Source organism: Spermophilus citellus (genome assembly GCF_964194105.1).
Source record: "Spermophilus citellus genome assembly, chromosome: 2".
Lineage (NCBI taxonomy): Eukaryota > Metazoa > Chordata > Mammalia > Rodentia > Sciuridae > Spermophilus > Spermophilus citellus.
Window position 1 is genome coordinate 53,225,509 of NC_138183.1, and position 23,421 is coordinate 53,248,929.

At 36.3% G+C, this 23,421-nt stretch overlaps 1 protein-coding gene across 3 annotated transcripts in view; it reads right to left on the bottom strand.

Annotated features, from left to right (window-relative positions):
- Positions 1–23,421, bottom strand: part of LOC308639887 (ADAMTS-like protein 1) — a 384,577-nt gene that overhangs the window by 316,956 nt on the left and 44,200 nt on the right. For all 3 annotated transcript variants that reach the window (XM_081278265.1, XM_081278264.1, XM_081278263.1), the window contains exon 3: positions 6,912–6,957. In XM_081278265.1, coding sequence (XP_081134391.1) covers positions 6,912–6,957 — 46 coding nt within the window. The remainder of the gene's footprint in view (positions 1–6,911; positions 6,958–23,421) is intronic.

Consider the following 23,421-nt stretch of genomic DNA (forward strand, 5'->3'; position numbering starts at 1 on the left):
GAAGAAAGTTCAGAAGGCTGACTGCTGAATGGTTTCTTCTGCTCTAATTTCTCTAACATAGTATCTGGCAGGTTGTCCTTTTGGCCTGTGGCTGTGACTGGTTCTGGCAAAATCATGAAAGTAGGTGCACTACTAGACTCTGGTTTCCACACAACAGGGAGCCTGCCATTATATGGACAGCAGCAACTCCTAACATCTCTACTGCAGAAGGAGAGCTGGGCACTCAATTAATGTCAGTAAACAAACAATTAAATAAGAGAATAAATAAATGAGCGACAACCAAACAAATAGCCCTGCAAAGTAACATCCATTCTCATTCTCAGCCACTAGAACAAAGACTAGATTATGAGAAAGGTGACCTCCTTCCTATTTTTGAGTACCTCTTGGATCTAGAAAGGGCCTAGTACACAGGCTCTGTTACTGAAAACCACAATTGTTATTATCTAACACAGCATCTGTGTAGACTACTGGGCTATGTCACTGTTCTGCATGTTGTGCCACCCTTTATTCAGGTTATGACTGAGAGAGACCTGTAGCGGAGTTACCATTCCTTCCACATGTTACTATTTGATCCCTGACAGAGACCAGCAAATATAGCCTGACTTCATGTTGTCCAAAGGCCCTATGAGAAAAATGGACATATGAGCCAAATGGGAGTTGACCTTATGTCTACCGTTAATAACCATGTGAACAAACTCTGTGAACGCCATGAATTTTCCGTCTCCAAGACAAGAATTACTGGTCAAGATGGATGGTCAAGGTGTGCAGCAAAGATGAGAACTTTGCGGCTGCTGCTGTCCACACTAGCTTTCCTCACTCTACTCCAGATTTTAGCTGGTCACTCACTAATATGGATATCTTAACTGATCTGTATTCAGATCCAAATCCAGTAAAACCCACAGAGGCTTTTCAAAAAATTCATGATTTTAGAGCTGGAAGGGAACATTGAGGTTATTCAGTTCAACCCTCCCACTGTTTGGGTGTAAACTGAGGCCCAAAGACAGTTACAAACTTGCCAGGATCATTCTGTTCTCTGTGGCCTTAGTAGGGGTTGCCTCTGTTTCCTGTGATGCTGCACATAAGATATTCCATAGCAGTGATGTTGGAGACCATCAAAGTCAATTGTATCAAGCTGTGGATGAGGCAAAGTGGCCTAGGAAAAGACAATCCATCTCTAAAATATATCCCAAATCTGCCACCAGTGCCACTCTAGTCCAAGCCGCCTTTAGCTCACCTGCACTAATGCCTTAGTCTTTCTTCTCAGTGGCATTTACGTTTCCCATTCACCCTTCAGAGTTGCAGCTAAACCTCTCTTTAAACATAAGTCCAGTTCTATTCTCCCCTGCTCAAAAATGTTCCAGTAGCTCCACTTTGTACTTAAAATATAATCTAAACACTTTGTAACTTCCTGTCTGATTTAGCTCCTGTCCACTTTCACTTTTATTTTTTTTTTCTTAGCTTCCAATACTCTACCTTTTACTCTGTCGATTCTAGATTCACTGGTTTTCTTCTTTCTTTCTTTTTTTTTATTGGTTGTTCAAAACATTACAAAGCTCATGACATATCATCTTTCATACATTTGACTCAAGTGGGTTATGAACTCCCATTTTTACCCCAAATACAAATTGGTTTTCTTCTTTCTTTGAACACAGAACAAAAGCTCTTTGAGACCTCAGAGTCTGTGCTTCTATCTAGATTGCTCTTCTATGGGTATCCATATGGCTAGTTTCCCCTCCTACAATCAAATGTTACTGCCTAAGTGACATCCAATTCTGAAGTAGCCACCAATTCCTTAATATTCTGCATAGCTCTGATCAGCACTCAATATTTTTTCCTGTAAATAATTTGTTTGCATGTTTGCAATCTCCTTTCCTTCATTAGAACAAAAGCTTCAGAAATGTCTTATTTACCAAAGTATTTGAGACAGAAAACAATTCTCTTGTTCAATAACTACGTTTTAAGAACAGTATTTATTTATCTATTTATCTATCTATCTACCTATTTATTTATTTATTTGAACTAGGGATTGAACCCAAGGGTAACTTGCCACTGAGAAACATTCCCAGCCTTTTTTTTTAATTTTTTGAGACAGGGTCTTATTAAATTGCACAGGGCCTCTCTAAGTTGTTGAAGCTGGTCTTGAGTCTGTGATCCTCCTGCCTTAGCCTCCAGAGTCACTATGGGACTTCAGGTGTGTATAACTATGCCTAGTTGATACAATCTCAATAAAGAATCTAAGAACACCAACAGCTATTATAAGTCCCTTGGCCTATTATGTTGCTAATTATGGTCACTGTGTCTCCTAAATGTCAACTCACATGAAAGCTTAAACACAGTGAAGAAAAAAATATATAAGCATTAAAAACAGTTCTCTAGATACTTTTGAAGTCATTTAGAACGTAAATTAAGTTCCTAGGGCTCATATTTGAGGTTTAGTTTGAGTAAACATGAATATGTGACCTATGGGAACCTTTTTGAGGGCCTCCTGGAATTGCTCTGTTGTATGAAATTTGAGACCTAAATGACCAGCTTGATTGGTTTGCTAGTTACATCTGTTGTTTTTCCCACTAGTGTCCTTCCTTCCAAAATGGTCTTCCTTTCCAAAGACAGAAGACCTTGCTGCTTACTTAGAAAAAAATGGGGAACTGTAAAATGAAAATGATTTGATGAACTATGTCTTTAGGAATGAAAATAGCCTACTTGATCCAGAAGAACCAAGACTATAAGAACTATGCAAATATTATGGGAACTCTGACTTTCTTTTATTGATACACTCTATCTGCAGAGAGACTGGCAGCAAATGCTTAAAAGGTCTGTGGGCTGAAGCAAAAACAAAAAAAAAATAGAAAAGAAAAATTAGATGTTTTCTCTTCTTGAGATTGTCTTGGGGAATAAGAACCTAAAGAAATGTACTATAAAAGCAGCTCTACAAAAAAATAAGATTTTGAATCTTTGGAGGAAAAGTGGTTCAGAAGTGTCCCAGGAAGCTATCCAGGGTTTGAAGAGTGACCCTGGGAGCTTAGTTAGAAGACTTTCAAGTTTTTCCGAATCAAGCATCTAAGGGGGAATATTTAACTGAACTATTTGGAACTTCTTGGTTTGAAAAATTGGAATGCGATTATGAAAAGATCCTTTCTTAGGAGATTTTTTTGTTTATTTTTTTGGCACCATTGCTTCTTTCAGGGCCAAAAGAAAACGGGGGCGGGGGAAAGTCTCCAAATTAAGTGAAAACTCTAGATTCTTATATATATATAATGTGTTGGGTTGATTCTACAAGCTGTAAGGGTTTGGCTTGGGTAATGCTGGAGGTCATAAGTAATATTAGGTCAGAGTCTTAGTCTGGATCTGTGCTTGAAAATGCTCATAACAACAGCGAGGAAGTTCTGGGCAGTTTCTGAAGAGTTCCGAGGCTGGGGCAGCAGAGTTCTGCTCATGATGCCTTAGGTATTCATTTACTATAGGATGGTTCAGATCTTTCATCTAAAAGCTGCAAAGATAAGGACTGGAAGTTCAGCAGTCTCTGCAATATCATGGATAGTGTGGTGTCTTTTTAAAACATTGATATTTAAGATATCATTATGAAAAGGCTAGTAAAGAAATCCAATGAGCTAAAGAATATTTATTTTCATAGCATTTCTAAGATGGACTTTGTCAGCATCAATTTAAAAAAAAATTTTTTAAATGTATCAATTTCATTTTTAAATGAGTCAACAGTACAATGAGATGTGTTTGGGAGGGAGGGTGGAGAATACCGTGACACAAGTTGTATTATCTGGTATCAAGAATCCTAAACAGAAATAGAGAAATGAACTAGGCAAAATGTTCCGCTGAACAATTACACTTACTCCCAATGACTGTACCTTCTGGTCCCCTGTACTCTCCCAAGTTAGGCATTCAAAAATACATATAGGACTTTTTTGTTAATTTTAGTCTTTCTTGTCTCATCTGTATTCTGGCATTTGGTCACTTCAAATGTGCATTTTATTTATCTCAGTGTTTCTTAGTATTTCTGCCAAGTCTTAAAACCCTGCCACGCATGCTATTTGTGATATCAGTCATCCTAACCTCAGCCCAGCCACTTTGCTGCCCAATAGTTCTTCCATTTTGTTTTTCCTAGCCTCTACCCAGGTTCCTCAGCAATCATTCCAGATGTTTGTGCTCACTTATGATGTTCAGTTTGTTTCTGTAACCTTTACCTTTATCAAGATTACTCCTCTTATCACCTACTGCCTCCTCTGGGACCTGTGGCATGGTGTTGAGGGGACCCTTTCCTCTCACATCATCAGGTCTATATTAACTCACATCACAGGGGCCTCATATTTTAAATAAGCAAACAAAAAACTCAAGTCAGTGACCCTTCTGTGATTCTGTAAGTGAAGTATCCCTGTTAACCACTTTATATAAATAGTGCTATCAGCTGAATGCCCTCTCCAAAAATCATGCTGAAATTTAATTGCCATTGTCACAGTACGAAGGTAGGAACTCTGAGAGGTGAGAGGTTCTGGCTCTGCTTTCAAGAATGGATTAATGCTGTTAAAGGGAGTAGGTAAGTGATTGCAGTGGTGGGTCCTGGCAAAATGGATGAGTTTGACCCAATTTTTATGTCTCAGCCATACTCTGCCCTTTGCCATTTTATGACGCAGCACAGAGGTCTCCTCCTGATGCTGGCATCAAGACAAATAGCTTAGAGTGGTCCACCCCATTCCTCATTAACGCCCCTCTTTACTCCCTTTGATCTTGCTTTGGTTTCTAATACAGTATAGAAGTTGCTGACCCATTTGTCTTTTTGTTTCAGTCTTCAACCTCAAGGCCCTATTTTTCCTACTGAGTATCTTTTAGGAATTCTCCACTTGGTTTTCTACCTCTCTTACCATGTGTTTTGTGGCTTAACTCACTCCACATTCTTCTTCTATCTGAATGCAGATATTCAAGAAAGGCCCAATGTTCCTTTCTCTCGTCATTCCATACTCTCTGCCTAACAAGCTGCTTCCAAATTTTCAAACTTTATGCTTCTAATTTTGTGTTTTTTTATGGCTTCAGCCCTGTCCTCTTTCCCTGATCAAAATCCCTAGTGCCTACTTAAATTTACTGTTTACAACTCAAGCCTACAATTCAAACTCAGTAGTGTCCCTAAATCAAGTTTATTATTTTTTCTCTCCAAAAACTTCTCCCAACTCTATGATTTCTGATATGGCATTCACCACCCTTCTAGAAGCCTGAATCCTTATTTTACATTCAGCAAATATCCACTGTGTGCTTAATAAATGTTAGTCAACAGCTCCAGGCCCTGAGCATAAAGAAGCAAACAAGATGAATGAGGCTCTTGCCCTTGTAGAGTTTATGTTCTAGAGTGGGGAGGCAGGCAGCAAAATCATCAAATTTTGGTAGAGAGAAGTGCTGTAAAGAAAGTAACAAGTGAATGTCTATTCTGAAGAATGGGGTTGGGCAGCAGGACAACATTAGACAAAGAGGTTGAGGATGACAGTCTGAGAGGAAGACATTGAGCTGGGACTGGAATACCAAAAAGGCCAACATGAAAATATGGAGGAAAGAGCTTCTTGAACAAAGGGATTAGGGAGTACAAGAGCCCCAGATGGGTATATGCCTGTTTCCTTTATTCCCACTTCACCCCATCACTGTAACTGCAAATGCTCCTCAAGTTGTGCAACGTGATCTTCATTTTGATCCCTCTTGAACTCATTTCCTCCTGGGTGAAGCCCTTGTTACTTCTTGTTCCCCTTCCACTCTCTGTTCTAGTGCAACCCTTGTGTCACTACAGAATCAACCTTTGGAAACTGAAACTTGGCCTCATACTCTCCCTCCCAAACCCCTAGTGACTCTCACTATTTGCTGAGCTAATACAAAACTTGGAAGTCTGACATTCAAATCTTTTCATGATGTAACCTTAAGGTATCTTTCAGTTCTTTTCTTGTATTGTGCTGTGCACAATCTGCTGAAATTAGTGTGCAGAACACACCTTACACATTCCTGCCTCCAAGGGACTGGTGTGTCCGTCCCTTCGCTTTGGCCTATTTTGCCCTCACATCCAAGATGGCCAATCATAACCCTGCAAGCCCTGCCTACCTCAGGTCGTCTTCCCATGTAAGAACCTTTACAATTCTCTTCAGAATGAAGTGGATTCAAGATCAAGTTTTGTATCAACCTTATTCCTCCCTCCCAGCACTTTTTCATGCATTTTCCCTGGATTGTGGTCATGTGCACATCTATTTTTGCTCTACACCCCTTACTATGTTGCAGATGCTTGAAGACAATAACCACATTTTACTTATCCTTGTGCTAGTGCATTGCCTCACACATAGTTGGCATTGAATAATATTTGTTGAACAAATGAATGAGTTTGTCAAATCTGAATTTGATTAACTAATATTTATTTCGTAATGTTTCCCTTTTATCATTGCTCTTACGGGTTTCTCATGAGACCTTTTGTGAAAAGGCAGAAAGCAGAGAGGAAATGCAGAGTCCTTGTTTTGAAACAGTCTAGTTGGTTTCAATCTGGTCAAATGATTAAGTTTATATTGAGAAACACTAAACATGACTGAGTAATCTGTATAGTATGAGATAAATAATTCTTAGTGAAATATTAATTGATTGATTTTCTGCTCAGGATACATAAAACTTCTTTTTATTTTTTGGTACTGGAGATTGAACTCAGAGGTGCTTAACCACCGAGCCACATCCCAGTCTTTTTCATTTTTGAGATGTGGTCTCACTAAAGTTAAGTAGGGCTCACTAAATTGCTGAGGCTGGCTGTGAACTTGCGATCCTGCTGCCTCAGCCTCCTGAGCTGCTGGGATTATAGGTGTGCACCACAGTGCTTGGCGACAAAACGTCTTAACATTATTCAGTGAGTAAAAAAGTACATGATTGCAATCAAAGAGCCTCAGACTCACCACGTTACTGCATGTCCTATATCGAATATTTCTTCCTTCACAGCTCCTAGTCATAAAAAGAAAAGAGAAATCTCATTACTACCTATGAAAGGATCAAAGTTTGAACCATTTTGTAAAAGTCAATTTCCTCTTAATACTAGTGGAAGGGTCTTTTCTTCTAAGTAGCTTCATAGAGATGTTGCCATTAAAAACTAAATGGAGCCGATCTCAGGAAGATGTATATATAGGGCTGGGGATGTGGCCCAAGTGGCAGCACGCTCGCCTGGCATGCGCGGGGCTTAGGTTCGATCCTCAGCACCACATACAAAGATGTTGTGTCCGCCAAAAAAAAAAAAAAAAAAAAAAAACTAAAAATAAATATTAAAATTCTCTCTCTCTCTCTCTCTCTCTTAAAAAAATGTATATATAAATTGATTTCTCTAGAAGGGCTGAAATTAAGCATTTATCTTGCTTCAATATTTTTCAAAATAAGTACTTAGTATAAATTTAACCAAATAAATATTAGGGTAAGGTTTTCTAAAAAATATTTATACTACATTAACCCTGTCATCTTAATTTTTTCTAATAGAAAACTGAAGAGACATTTTGGTAAAAAACTTTAGAACTTGAATATGATAAAAAGTGAACTTGGTATTCAACATGTCTTCTAAGGATAGAAAAAGATATAATTCTTAAACAGTTATTTTTATTTCTAAAATACATCCTCATTATAGTGATTTTGGAATAGATTACCAAAATGAAAAAATAAAGTTCCCTGTAATGGCCTCATCTAAAGATAATTACTATGATTAAATATTTCTTTCCAGTGCAGAGGAAATCACATCAATTATACAATTTTGTAACTTAATTTTGTCCCACTTAAATTTTTTTAGAAGTATTTTCCACACTATATTGAGAGCTACATAATATTCCATCAAATGGTATAACACAATTTGTAAATAATTATTCTACTAATTGTCCTTTAATTAATTTTTATAGGGTTTGATAAATGAGAGTGTAATAAACCACCCCTAAGCATATGTCTTATCCAAGTTTCTGACTGTGTCTTTAAAATTAATAAATTTCTAGAAGGGGAATTACTGAACTAGAGGGAATGAATTTTTGCAAGGCTCTTGAAAACTATTGCCAAATTGCATTCCATAAAGGTTGTACCATTACATACTCCCACCAGAAATACATGGGAGTTCCCATTTTACTAAATTCTTGTGAACAAAAACAATCAATATTTGGTAAAACATCCAGTAATGACAATTCATGGACAGCAGTATTCTGCTCTTTTCAAACTAGGTCACAAGTAAAACAATACTATGGAACTCTGAATGACCACATGAATAGCTAATAGTTAAGGAAGACCAGGTATAATTTAAATTTGTTATGTGCATTATTTTATTTAATATCAAAAGTCTTGAGAGGGATGATACTGTTGTTAATACATTTTACAGATTAAAAAAAAAAAAACAAAAAACCACTGATGCTTAGAGAGGTTATGTATCTTGCCCAAAACTCACAACTGTTAAGTTGTACAGATGAGATTTGAAACTAGGCCATCTGGCCTCAGAGCTGACACTCATAATCACAAGGCTTTAATGCCTAATTTATTATTTTGTTCAGCAAACATCAATAGAGCTGCTGTTATGTGCCGGGCAATGAACTTACTTAGGGGAGTACAAAGAATAATGAATATCACTTGGTTTCTGCTATTAAGAAAATCAAATATATAATTATAATTCAGCATAAAAATGCTATCTAGTAATTGTGCTAGGTCTTGAGAATGTTAACAGAAGGAAAATGTTATCTGAAAACACAATTATATGAAGGCTATCTTAGGTCTAAAAACTTTAATTAGATTGACTATATTAATTAAGGCATTCGACTCACAGGAAAAAGGAGAATTGACCAAGATGTGTAGTTGTCAGTACCCAGGCCCAAGATACCCTAGACAAAGAGTCAACGAATTTCAAGTCTTTCATGCCCCATTGGAAAGGTGGTTGTTGTTATCTTGATGGCTTAAGGGAACCCTAGCTGACGACAACAAATGCTCAGTTCATATGAAGAATGTTTCCCATGATGAAGCCATATTGACCAAACTGCCAGCCAAGAATGATCTGGATTTTCATGACTTCTGAGAGGTAGAGAGCACTAGCCACATTGACAAGAATATTGTGGTACACATGATAGATTCTTCCATTCCTTGTTGTGCTTAAATAAACTGGTACCTCAGTTTGAAACATTACTTTCATGGGTCAAGTCATTGTGAGAACATCCCCAAAAGAAAGATCTATTCTTGGTGTTATTGTTAAAAAAATATCAAGCTCCTGATTCTGAAAACATGAGAGTTAGGCGAGGGATGATGGTAAATTTACAAGATAATGAATTTTGCAACTGGGGTTCCTTTGGTAGCTTGTCATACAGACATTGGTATTTCTTGCATATGATAGGCTTTTCAATTTTACAATCCTGGTGCATATGTAACACCCTATAGTAGGTAAGAGTACTCACTTTGAAACCAGACATCTCTTTATGGACTCATGACCTCAAATTCTATACCCCAGGTTTTTTCATCTGCAAAATGGGCTAATATTACTTATATCACAGGAATATTATGAGGATTTAGTCAATAACTATAAATCATTATAGACAGTGACCAAGTCATAGTAAGCATTATGAAAGCATGTGATATATTAATTAATATGTAATAAAAATGATAGATATTGAAAAGAGGTTAAATATATAGAGAAAAGTTGTAAGAAAGCAGAGCAGCATGAAAAGATTTGGTATGTTTGCAAATTTTCAAATAGATCTGTGTTTTTGGAATTTGGAGTTCATGTGGTAAATTGCAATAAAGAGAATATCATTTCAATTTTGAATTTTATTATAAGCAAAGAGGAATCACTTACTGGAGGTTTTAAAACAGAAAAATTGCAACTATGACTTCTTGATTTTAAAAGATGATATTTATCACTGAGAATGAACCTATTTTTTCTACCCTTTTAAAAAAATCTTCTTTTCCTAAACTCATATCTATGATATGAATAATGGAATTAATTCTGAATTAGAAATTTGAAGACCAGGGCTATAGATTTTGTTCCTGTACTTGCATAAGCCTTTTGCCATCTTATGCTCTTAACTTCCTAGTTCTCAAATGGATCCAGTAACATTATTGCATAACTTTGTGAACACCAACTGAGATAATACACAGAAGCTCTGTTCTCATGCCAAAGGATAGAGATAACACTTACAAAATGGAGAAAAAGAAAATAGAAAAATGCCTTTTCAATAATTTAAATGAGCTTTTCCCCAGATATTTTAAACCATAAATACCTAAACAGGTTTTACAAGCATCCTTGGAGACAGGAGGTACCGCATACAATGTCAAAGACTGACTTAAATACTTCTTAATCAGGAAAAACAAAATAAAAACAAACAAACAAAAAAGAAAGCAAAAAAAAGTGCTTGCCATATTTTCCAAAGAAATATTCTGTGATGGTTTAGCAACTAATACTGATTTATAAATAATTTATTTATATCTCTGAACTGTCTTCCCTTTACTATATCCTATTAATATTTAATTGAGAGCCTATTTAATTTGACTGAAATATAACATTAAAAATGTTAGTTCTTAAGTTTGGCTCCTACTCAATATTGAAAACCATTATCCAATTGTGAATACTAACAGAATATTAGCCTCTACCATATATTTAGTGCCTGCTCTTGATCTCTAATCCAGTGTTATTACATTAAGTCTAATTAAATCTAACTAAAAAATTTACAATAATTCTGCAAAATTTTAACAATTCTGTTTAACAAATAAGAAAACTGAGCCTTAAAGTTACATAAACAGAAAACACCAGGGATTTTAAATCCTAGTTTGACCAACTTGAAAGTAGGTAAAACAGTAAGTAAGGGAACAAGATGTGTTCCAGACGTGTAGTAAGTTAACTGGAGACTAGAAATCTGGGAAGCTGAGCAGGGAGGGGCCTGGGACTTAAATGCATTTTATTGATACTATATCAATTTATCAACTGCTTCTTAATTCTGGTAAATCCACTTCCAGTAAAGCAAACCTAGACACACACTGCACTGGAATATCTCCAAGAGAAACACTCATCAGTAAGATGCAATGTGGAAGAATTTCAGTGCAGAGAAGCTCATTTTAAAAATTCAAACATATTAAACTTGAATATAAATTTTATTTCAGTAGCAAAGTGACTATTCCACTGCAAAGATTTTAGTTTCTGCCAACTGTGAATTTCTTTACTCAAGGTATTTATCTGGGCACAAAAGCCTTATCTGTGTATCTGAGAATCAAGTAGTACAAAATCAATCTCTCTCTCTCTCTCTCTCTCTCTCTCTCTCTCTCTCTCTCTCTCTCTAAGTTTGCTAATATAAAACAGCTGAGTGAGTTCCTGCACATTTAATCAAATTTTTAAAAGTTCACCTCTGGAGAAGAAAACAAACATCAGAAACTTTAGTCCAAAATGATTTCTGAGAAAAATTACAGAGCACTGATAACACAGAATAGAAGTCACTGCCTTCTCCCAGTGCCAACTACATGACACAGGACGGTGTTCAGTGAGTCAAGGACTGTACCACTTATGGCCTGCCTCGAGTATGCAAAAGTACCACATAAATATTAGAATATATCCCAATCCAAATCTGTCCAGAAATTTCCTTGTTTATTTCAATACTTCACTCTTAGCTACTTATTAATTTGGACTTAATTTCTTCTTTCAGACAATGATTATCTCAGTCACAATCATTATTTGTGAATTATTCAGGCTTTAGATAAATTTACCAGAATTTAGTTAAAATGAGATTATTGTAGACTTAAGGTGTATTTTGTCTCTCATTAACAAATAACAAAACCCTCCAGATTCCTTTAACTCTTAAAGTCCTCATGCTATCTTATTTTTGATTATCATAATTTAACAACCTTAAGAAGAGATGAATTGCCATTGAAAATTAAAACTCTCTTTTGCAAATTGCTTTAGCCATTTGTTGATCTCTTTTCTTTCTTGCCTGCTTATATAATTCTTTATTAAGAGAAAGGAGTGTATTTGGTTTCTCTCTCTTTTTTTTAATGTTTTTTTTTTAACTTGGTTATAGACCTTTATTTATTTATTTATATGTGGTGCTGAGAATCAAACCCAGTGCCTCACACATGCCAGGCAAGTGTGCTACTGCTGAGCCCCAGCCCCAGCCTGATTTCTCTCTTTTTTAATCTTAAAATTCTTCTCATTTCCTCTCTGAGCAAATGGATCCTTCTGGTGACATTATTAGACTTGTACCTGGTGTCATTAAATCTGGTAACTGTGTACTTGAAACTTCAAAGTCCTTAAGCATAACTGAACTTGTTTTAGCCTCATGAAACCCAGACTTTATCTGACTTCCCAAACCCAAGAAAGCTGCTATAGAAGAGCAAGTAACATTGTTTTGCTAAACACCAACCTTAGGTAATTATGGCCCTTAGGTAAAGAATTTCAAAATAGGCCGGCCCATCTGCTTACATATCTCTTTCAGTTATCCAAAAGAAAACTATGAGCTCTTTTTAGAAGAACAGATAAAGCCAGAGGGACCCTGGGGCACTTAGACTGTTGGAGGTGAGTGACCATGGATTAGACAAGACCAGCAGATTCACAATCACAGCGGGGATTGATTTCACATGATACTGTGGCACTATTGTCCTTCACTTGGAATGAGCATTTCAGTACTCACTGGAGCTATAGGTACAGCGTGAGGTTGTCCCCAAGGAGTCAGTCCAAACACTTCTCCATTTGGGGGCTTTTTACAAAGACTTCAAGAGGAAGTGCAAATTCTCAGAACACCTGAGAGGACCAAAGGCAAGGGCACCCCAGCTTCTTTTCTTTTGCTGTTGATACATTATTGCAAGAGGTTCTTTCAAGAAAAAAAAAACTTGATACTAGTCAATTCAGCTGCTACAAAGGAAGCCATGTGACCCTTTGGACCCTGTGTATAAAGTTATCCTCAAATGCTCACTATCCTCATCTATGGCTGGAACTTGAAGCTGGACACCTGGGGATACAGCTGTAGTCTGTGTGACAGATGGGTAGCTGTGGTCTTGCCTGGTGTGAAAAGAAAGGGAGTTCAATGACATGTCATCTTGGGGCTTCTACAAGTCTACTTTTTAATCTTTCCCTTTGCTCTGGTTCACTCTCAAGCTTAAAAGGTCATTCCATGTGCTTTATATGGTACTCCATGTTTAAAATAGTCAAGAGTTAATTCTGATTTATTGTGTCTTAAAACAAAACAAACCTTGTTCACATGGAAACATTATTTGGGGGAAGCTTGAGCCCAACAATAGGAATAAATTCTGCACTGTCTCTTCAAAAAATATCTACAGACAACCATGTTTATATTGTATTTTTCTTATATAGCATGTTTCTAAATAACTGGAAATGCCCTAGTATGTACCTCTAGTGAGTACTACTAATATTAATAGATTTTAATTTGTTTTTAACAGACATTAAATTAATGTATATTTTGTCTAAATAATGATTTTGAGCCTACCTCCCTCCACTTTGCCATGTACTTTTAGACAACTGCCTACCTCAAATAATAGCAGATTTGCTTACAAAATTTTCTATAATAAGCAATATACAATGTGGTGATATCTACTTATGAAAAACTGATCTTAAACAGTTAAAGAAGTATCTTTGAACTTCTTTGTAGGTACACTTAATTCTTTTTTCTCATTTGTGTTTAAAGCTCCTTTATCAAATAAAATCACTAACATTCTGGGAAAATAATGCATCCCTAAAACAAAGCCTGCAGAGGAAAAGTAGCTTTAAAACAAGAGATAGAGGTCCCTGGTGCTCTGGGACTTTAAAAACACACAGAAAAAAATACCTCTTTCCATGTGATACATATACACGATGGAATATTATTCAGTCATAAAGAAGAATGAAATTAAGACATCTGCCAGTAAATGGATGGAACTAGAAACTATTATGCTAAGTAAATAAGCCAATCCCTAAAAAACTAAAGGCTGAATGTCCTCTCTGGGATGCCGATTCGCAAAAGGCAGGGATGGGGTGGGAGGTGAGGGGGTAGAGGTTCACTAGCCTGGGCAGGGGAAAGGGGAGAAAGGAGGAAGGGAGAGGGGCTGGGAATGGAAAGACAGAATGAATCGGACATAACTTTCCTATGTTCATATATGAATACACGAACAGTGTAACTCCATATGGTGTACAACCGCAAGAACGGGAATTATACTCTATGTATGTACAATGTGTCAAAATACAGTCTACTGTCATGTATAACTAAAAAGAACAAATAATTTAAAAAAGATTTTAAAAATATACTTCTTTTCCTTAATCATTTGGTTGAAAGGTCCCTGAGTCTCATGCAGGATCTCTGTTTCCCGCTGCTTTTTCGGCATGTGATACATCACAAGCCTCAAACAGATTAGGGATAAGGGAGAGATTTATTATTATTTTTTCTGAACAGATAGATACACAAGCCAAACTATTATGACAAGCTGATAAATGTGGCTTTTGCGAAAGCTTTTCTTCTGTAATAATACAACTAACAACAAGGAGGCGTGCTGCCAGCCTTCATGGGTCAGGAGGAGAGTTGGCTGGGAACAGACACAGCCGGGGGTCACACTGATTCTTCACAGCCTGCCAGAGGCTCCAATGTGGCCTAATGAGCCAAAAGAAGAGTCAGCCTTAACATCGACTCAGGAATGGTGGAGGCCCAGATTAAAAAATAATGCCATAAATTGTGGAGTAGACTTAAAAGTGCTTCTTCGGCATAGATAACATGTTTTGTGACCTCAGTTTTATATTTCAACACTTCTGCTGTATAATAATCTCTCATTATAAAAATGTACTGAATGCACTGCCAACTTGGAGACCCTGGCTTTTGTATAGAGAGTTACTAAAACCTAATGTGGAAACTAAATTTGATATCAATGGAAATTATGTAGATTGGGGGAAAATATTCTAAGACAACATCCCCTCTTGTTGTTTGATCTCCTTTCAACCAGAAGGAATTCAGAAAGGTTCTCTGGACTTTTCACAGATTTTTTTTTTCAATACTAGAGACTGAACTCAGGGCCTTGCACATGCAAGATGAGTGCTCCACCACTGAGCTACATCTCTAGCTCTTTTTATTTTATTTTGAGATAGGGTCTGTCCAGACTGCCCTCCAACTTGCAATTCTTCTGCCTCCACCTCCTGAGTAGCTGGGTTATAAACGTGTATTCCTACACCTGTCTTAGACTTTTGCTTGATCGTTGAGCAATAGTTAGAAGGTTTTAGAGCTGTTAAACTAAATTTTAGATCATATAGGAATTTTATACACTGAATTTGGAGTTTGTTCTGTGAGTTTAAAGCTGGTTTATTTGCTATTCGGAGTGTTTGGTATGTTCCAAATTACAACTAGAAATATCACACTGACTCACTGATTTTTTTTTCCAAACAAGTATGATTTTATATATCTCTACCTCTTTTTCAAAGACGGACATGTTACAACAAAGCATCAAGTATTCACAAATATGGGTTAGGGTTATGAAAATGAGCAGAACGCTTATGTAATCAAACTAAGAAAAAAGCATGAAGCACAACATCATAAACCATAATGATCATGCTTGGCTTCTAACGAAGCAGAAACTGCTCTGAGAATATGGCCCTGTCCATCTAATGAAACAATATACAATAAGCACTCCCACCATGAGAAGGAGCCCCTGGGCAGCACTTCCTGGTTAACAAACCTTTATATAATGCTTTCTGATTTACAGTCACTTAACATATTTATTGAGCATCCAGTCTAAACCAGTATGAAGTAAGGCGTTGTGAAAGATACAACTACGATGACATCTCCTGACTCTTACAAAGCTATAATTCTTTGGAAACAATCCACATTAATCAGAGAATATACAACAGTTTAACAGCTAGTCAACAACAGATAGGTATGGTGTGGACACTGAATACAGAAGGGATTTGAAAGAGAGAGAGAGGTAAATGAGAGGGAATAACTTACAAAGGAGATTCTTAGGTAGGATGTTCTATATGGGCTGCAGGAGTCCCAAGAATGTGAATAGAAAAAGGAAAATTAGAGAATCAGTCCTCCCTCTCTACTCCTGCTGCCAAAACTATATATATATATATATATATATATATGCTTTTCAGTAAATTTACCCAACATGGACTAAGTATGTGCAAGGTGGGAAGGTACCAAAAAAAAAAAAAAAAAGCAAGATACCACCTGTCACCACAGCACTGATAGCCCAGTGAGAGCAGTGTTGGGACAGCCAGATCATGCAAAGCTGACTCAAGTGGTGTGAACAGGATACCTTACAAAGGTAGCCCTGGGAGCCTGAGGGTGGTTTTAATTAACATTCAGGAATTTGATTGGTGCACATGGGCAGGGAGGGGCATTGTAGGTGGAGGCTCATCAGGACCAGAGGCACAGAGGCAGCAGAGAGCCCAGAATTTCCAAGGACTAGGACAGAGTTCTGCAGTCACCCAGGCCTCCTTTCACTTTCAGGAAACCTTATTTTGTCTGTCGATCTGCTTTTCTCCCCTGAAGTCTGTATTGGATCTTTGAGCCGCAGTGCCTAGCAAGGTGCCGGGCACATTGTTAGCACTCAAGAGAACAGGAAGGGAGGGGAGGAGACACTGAGGGAAGGAACAAGGAAATGATGGCGAAAGGCAGAGGGAAGGACTAAAGCAGAAAGAAATGCTCTCAAGATAATTTCAGGCCATGAAGAACTTTCAGCCTCATATTTGGACCCCAAAACCTGATTAAAATCTTCCTACAATAAGTTAAAGAGGAAAAGTTTAAAATGAAACTAAATAGCTACCAAAGGAGGGGGAAAAAAAAACTCTTGGCTCTTAGCTAGGGATATGTTTATTTTCGTGTATTTACTCTAGTTGTGTTTGTCACTGCAATGCATTTGCTCCCTTGGAAAGACGGCTGGGGTGGGGGCTGGGCGATTGCATCCTTTGGCTTGAGATCCAGAAGCAGGAAGGACGTGCATTTTATAATACATACACACAAGCCATAAGGTTTGCAAATGATCTTATATTTGCTCAGTAGCCAAAGGAGGCAAAGAATGAGAATAAAAACAAATGTGTTTTAGCAATATCAAGTCCAACTCTTCCATCTTCCCCAGGAGAAAAATGTATATTATAAAACACTAGGGCTCTAACAACCTCACCCAACACAACCCTTGAGTTGGAACTGTATGAGTTATCTTGGCTAGAGACAAAAGTTCTCTCATCCTTCCATATCACCCAGATGTCCATTGCAAAATGGGGTTCTGGAGAATCACAGCATTTCTCTTTAAAACCATGTATATTAGGAGCAACTTCTGTTCTTTTTCCTATCTAGCAGCCAAATGGGCTTTAACTATGTATCTGGATGAGAAAGTGCCTCTTTTCAGGGTCACACATTTCACTTTTAGTTGAAGGGCATTTGGGATATTCATTCAACAAATATTTATTAAATTCTTACTCTGTTCCAGGCACTGCCCCCTGGACTTCATAGATGAGCAAATTAAATCCCAGAGAAATTAAAATCCAGCCCAATGTCATACAACTGGAAAATAGTGGGGCCAAGATTCAAAATTAGTAGTTCCATAAAAAATAAAAGGGATAATGTACAAAGTAGGATAAAAATTATCTCAGAGGCAATGATACTGGTTGTTAGTTCTGCTGCCCACAGCATGACTCTCTCTCTTCCTAGGACAGGATCCTTCCCTGACCTGAAGCCCTATCCCCAGCCCAGAGATGGAGCCTAGTTCTGCAGCTATTTGATGTTGGTAGTTATGTCGTTATGGCTTTTGCTAATGATGGTGCATGAATCTGATGTCACCTAGTGTTCTACAGCTTCCCCAATGCCCACAGCTCTGATATCCCTCTTTTTGCTCTTAATATTCAGTGTCTATCTCTGTGTCTACCTGTGCTTCTCTCTCTGATTAATGTTAAGCAAAACAATTAGATCTTCTATTTCCTACAAATAAGGCCCAAACAAAGGCAATGATAGAATTTGGTAGCTTTAGGAAGGCTTTCTTTTTTTAGCTGACAGGGAGAGAAGGTCCATTGGAATGGATGCTGAAAAGTTAAACTCAACTCTATGGATTGGAAGGTTTAAGGATTTGGAGACATTAATCTGGTCAATCATTACCAACTTGGAAACTGGGATCATTTTTATAGGCTTAGTTGACAATGGAATGAAAGGAAATCTCAGAAAGTGCTTAGTACATTTGCTTCACTGGGCAAGGCTGAGAGTGATTCATACTGCTCAGCTGTATAACTGCTCAGAAAAGTTATCCCTGTGGCTCACAGTAGAACCTGGTGCAACCACCGGTTTTATACCTTGAATGCTGGTACCCAGACCATCCCTCTCACATAGCAGACAGGGTCACTTCATAGAAAGCTGAATGAAGAATTTTGACATGTTTCTTTATCAGAAAATTCCTTCTATTCTTCATTATCTGACTCTAAATTCCTAGGGAGCTAGAGACAAACCTCATCTTTTCACAATGATCCCCATCAATAGAATAGCACTTTTAACCCTGGATGGAAATTAAAAATCATTTAAAGAGTTTTTATAATATTTCTGATGGAAGGGATCCACCCCCACATTTATGTATCTGCACGTTTTTATTTTATATTTAAATTTACCAGCTGATCCTGAAGGGAAGCTAAGGTTAAGAACTACCTCCTTAACAGAAAGAGGAATAAAATCACACAATCATGTTAATAGATACAGAAAAAAATTCAACACCTTTCATGATTAAAAAAAAATTGGAATAGAAGGAAATTTCCTTAGGAAAATAAACACCATATTTGAAAAGCCCACAGATAACAACTTACTCAGTTTTTTTTTTCCTCTAAGATCAAGAATAAGGGAAGGATACCCATTATTGGCACTTCTGTTCAACATAGTAATGGAACTCCTAGCAGGACAATCAGACAAAAAAGAAAAAAGTAAAATCATCTCCGTTTGAAGATGGCATAATATTACATTGTAGAAATCTCTAAAAATACAACAAAAATCCTGTTAGAATAAAAACTTTGATCAAATTATAGGAAACAAAATCAATATAAAAATCAGTTGTGTCCCTATACATTAACAATGAAGTAAACAGAAAGGTATTTAGGAGAATAGTTCCATTTACAATAGCATCAATAAAATAAAATACATAAATAAACTGAAATAATTAGGTGAAAGACTTTCCACTGGAAATGACAAAACATTGATGAAAGAAAATAAAGATGAAACAAATAAGTGAAAAAATATTCTATGTGCACAGAGTGGAAGACTTAATATTGTTAAGATGCCCATACTCTACCAAATGATCTATAGATCCAATGCATTTTCTCTCAAAATCCCAGCGGAAGTTTTTTTGCAGAAATTTGAAAAACTAATCCTAAAATCCATATAGAAACACCAAGTCCCCTGGAGAGTCAAAGCAATCTTGAGAAGGAAGAACAAAGCTAGAGGCACCATACTTCCTGATTTCAAATATTTGACAAAGTTACAGTAATTATAACAGTATGGTAATAGCATAAAGACAGATGTAGACTAATGGAACAGAATAGAACATCTAGAAGTAAACTCACACAGTTGTCAACTGATCTTTGACACTGTGTGCCAAGGATACACAATGGGGAAAGAACAGTCTCTTCACCAAATGCTGTTGGTAAAACTGGACATTCACATGCAAAATAATAAAATTGCACTCTTATCTTTCACCATGTACAAAAATCAATTCAAAATGTATTAAAGACATAAACCTAAGGCCTGAAACTATAGAAAAAAACAGAAAGGCTACATGACATTGGTTTTGGCAATGATTTCTCAGATATGACACTAAAAACCACAGACTACAAGAACAAAAATAGATAGGTGGTACTATATCAAACGAAAAAGATCCTGCACCACAAAGGAAATAACAAAAGGAGTGAAAAGACAATCTACAGAATGGGAGAAAATATTTGCAAACCACATATCTAACAAGGGGTTAATATTCAAAATATATAAGAAACTCCTTCATCTCAGCAGCAAAACCCAACCCAATCTGAATATGGATATGGCTTCTGAATAGACATTTCTCAAAAGAAGACATACAAATGGACAACAGATACATGCAAAGATATTCAACATCACTAGACATCAAGGAAATGCAATAAAAGCACTATGAGGTATCACCTCATACTTGTTAGGATGGCTGTTATTGAAAAGAGAAAAGATCTGTGTTGGTGAGGATGTGGAGAAGAGGGAACCCTTGCACACTATTGGTGGGAATAAAAAGCAGTGCAGACAATGTGGAGAACAATATGGAGGTCCCTCAAAGTATTAAAGATAGAACTATTAGCTGACCTGGTAATCCTGCTCTGGGTTCTTACCTGTAAAAAATTGAAATCAGAATCTCAAAAATAAATCTGAATAACATGAATACCATGTTCGTTGAAGCATTATCCACAAGAGTTAAGATGTGCATACAACCTAAAAATGCCCACTGATGGGTGAGTGGATTAAGAAAATGTGATAAATTCATACAACATAATATTATTCTGCTTTTAAAAATAAGGAAATCCTATTGTATGCAACAATACAGAGGAATTTTAAGGACATTGTGCTATAAATTATGCCAGTCACAAAGCATAAATACTGCATGATTTCATTTATATAAGGTATCTAGAATAGTCAAAAACATAGAAACATAGTGGGGAAAGGTTGCCGGGGCTAAGGAGCAGGCAAACAGGGAGTTGCTGTTCAATGAATACAGTCTTAGATACGCAACCTGAATCAGTTCTAGACATTTGCTGAATAATGTTGTCAGTATACTTAACAATACTTAAAGATGAGTTGAGTGTAAATCTCTTGTTAAATTCTTAGTACTATTAAAAAAACAAAACAGGAGATATCATAGCAAAAGAAAGTGAGAGGAGATTAGCTCTATGTTCTCTCCCAGCTCAGTCTAGGTCCAAATATGGAAAATTTTCTCAATTCTGCAAAGGCACAGTTACTTTCACCAATTTTGGTTCTGTGGCATGAAGATTAGGCTCCTTGGGCTGGGGTCATGGCTCAGTGGTAGAGCACTTGCCTAGCATGCATAAGGCACTGTGTTTGATCCCTGGAACCACATAAAAATAGAAACAAATAAAGGTATTGTGTCCATATACAACTAAGAATATTTTTTAAAAGATTAGGTTCTGATCTTTTAATAGACATGTTCAATATTTTATATTTTTCTTCTTCTCCTTTAAGTACAGATTAAAGAAATGCATATGCCTTTCAATACTGCATAGGTAGTTTAAAGGCAATTTAATCAAGCAAGCATTTGAGTGTTTGCTCTGTGCTGAATGCTGTAAATACAAAAGAGGAATTTTATGGCTTAATTAGGAAAATAAGGATTCCCCCGATTGATGTATAAAATGATGCTATCAAAATAGAAATAAATATAAGAATACCAATAAATAACCCCAATTCTATAGATATATTATTTTCAAAACTTGAGGGAAAAATCTCTTATTTCTCAAAATATCTTGCATCTACAATCAGTAGAAACTCAGTGGCAGATTAATAATTTGGTAAATTCCAAATAATTTCACACTTTTGCCCCTTGGCATTGATATTCTTAGTTAGACTTACCAACTTGTCTAATACATCGTAGCAGTACAAGAAATATTTATTGAATGAATTAATTAAAATTGAGAAAAAATAAAAACTTTAGAAAGGCTTTTGAACAAACCAAATAAAGAATTTTTAAGTGCCCAGAAAAAAAAAATTAGAGTTACAAATTCTCAATATGGCAAGTAAAGGTTACAGACACCAAACACATTTCCAATTATGTTTTATTATTACAAACTGGTTTATCAGATAAACCAGACTACAAATTAGTCCTAAACGTTCAGTCATTGGCTTTAGTTCATTGTCCTTCTGAAAGGAGATGGGACATTGGGACAATAACACCCTGCTAAGATATATGGCCTGGAATATTAGAAGTCCTAGTAATACACTTAAACTAGGCTTTGACCCAAAAAGTAAAATAAAGGCAACCTCAAACTCTTAAACATATGTCTCAAAATGAGCATTCTCCTCTAACACAATGAAAAGACCACCTCATATAAATGACACAAGTAGTCAGGTCTATGCCAAACTTGTATATCTTTCTTTTAAACAAAAACTCAAACATTTCCAAGGAAAATAAGGCTGATAATATATAACACTAGATGGTTTAAAAAAAAAACAGATAAATCTTGCTTTGGTGCTCACTTGAGCTAAAAGTTTAAAAATTTTAAAAAATATCCTGTGAACCTTAATTTGCTGTTATGAGAGAAATGAGATGCCTTATAATGAAGAAAAATATGTGCTTAAGAAGCCAAATCTCACCATTGACAATTTTGGCATTCATTATTCTACGACGTAGAGATCAGTTACTAACTTCTATATGACTAAAAGTATCAATATTTACATAGAAGAAAAAATATGTGTTATAATTAAAAATAAGAGAAGTTAGCATACTTTCCCTCACACAATTATTATGAAATAAGGAGTTTAGAATGATCTTCCCCATTCCTGTGGAATAACACTCCTTGGAGCTATTTATTTTATTTTTCTGTGCTTATATTGATACCATTCTGGCAGCCACAGCTCTTGGGAATAATTCCATAATCTTACTGGTTTTAGGTTCTCCCCACGCTGTGATGATTTTTAATCTCTTATTCATCTGATTATTCATCTCAAATTTTCAATTCAAAATTTATTAACTTTTCAAAAATGCTGTCATTCTTTGCAAGTGGACTTTTATTTTTCCTGTTTGGAAACATATGAAGAAGCCAAGCCCACTAATAGAATATTCATATGCTTAATTAATCTATAGTATTAAGTTGTTCCTCCATAGATTAATCAACTAAATTAATTTGGCATATGAGAAAGTAAAAAGACATTTAAATCTTTCTTAGGCACCAGCGTGCAAAGGTTAACACTGTCCTTAAGAGCATACAGCTATCAGACTCATTGCCATCTCAAATGAGCTGCAGTTGCCCTCTTGACCTTGGTCTTGGCCTCTACCTACTGCAGTTGTACAGACCATGTTACTCTCAGTATGAAGTGCTTGTGCATCTGGAACTGCTTATGGGCAAAGCTAAATTAGCCAGCTGAAGACAAACCTAGAATTCTCATAGATAGCTCTTTGACATCAAATTTAAAAGAAAAGGATAGACAAATGAGTGTTCTCTAAGTATTATTTCAAAATAGTGGGAATGGTGAAGAACTAGAAAAAGAAGCAGCAGCTAGTCAAGTTGGTCCATTGTTTAATTCTCTCGGAATAAAATAAAGGACCATATCAAGTGCAAGTAGGTATAGTCTCTTTTGTAATTAACATAAAACAAAAGCATGATCTGTTATTTGGTGATGTAAGATTAGCAACAGCTGCATTATCTGAGTTACTGAATGAAACTGAATATATTCTTAAAGAAATCAGTGAAATTGGTTGTTGCTTAAACCTGGGTTGCAGACAAAGGCAATTATC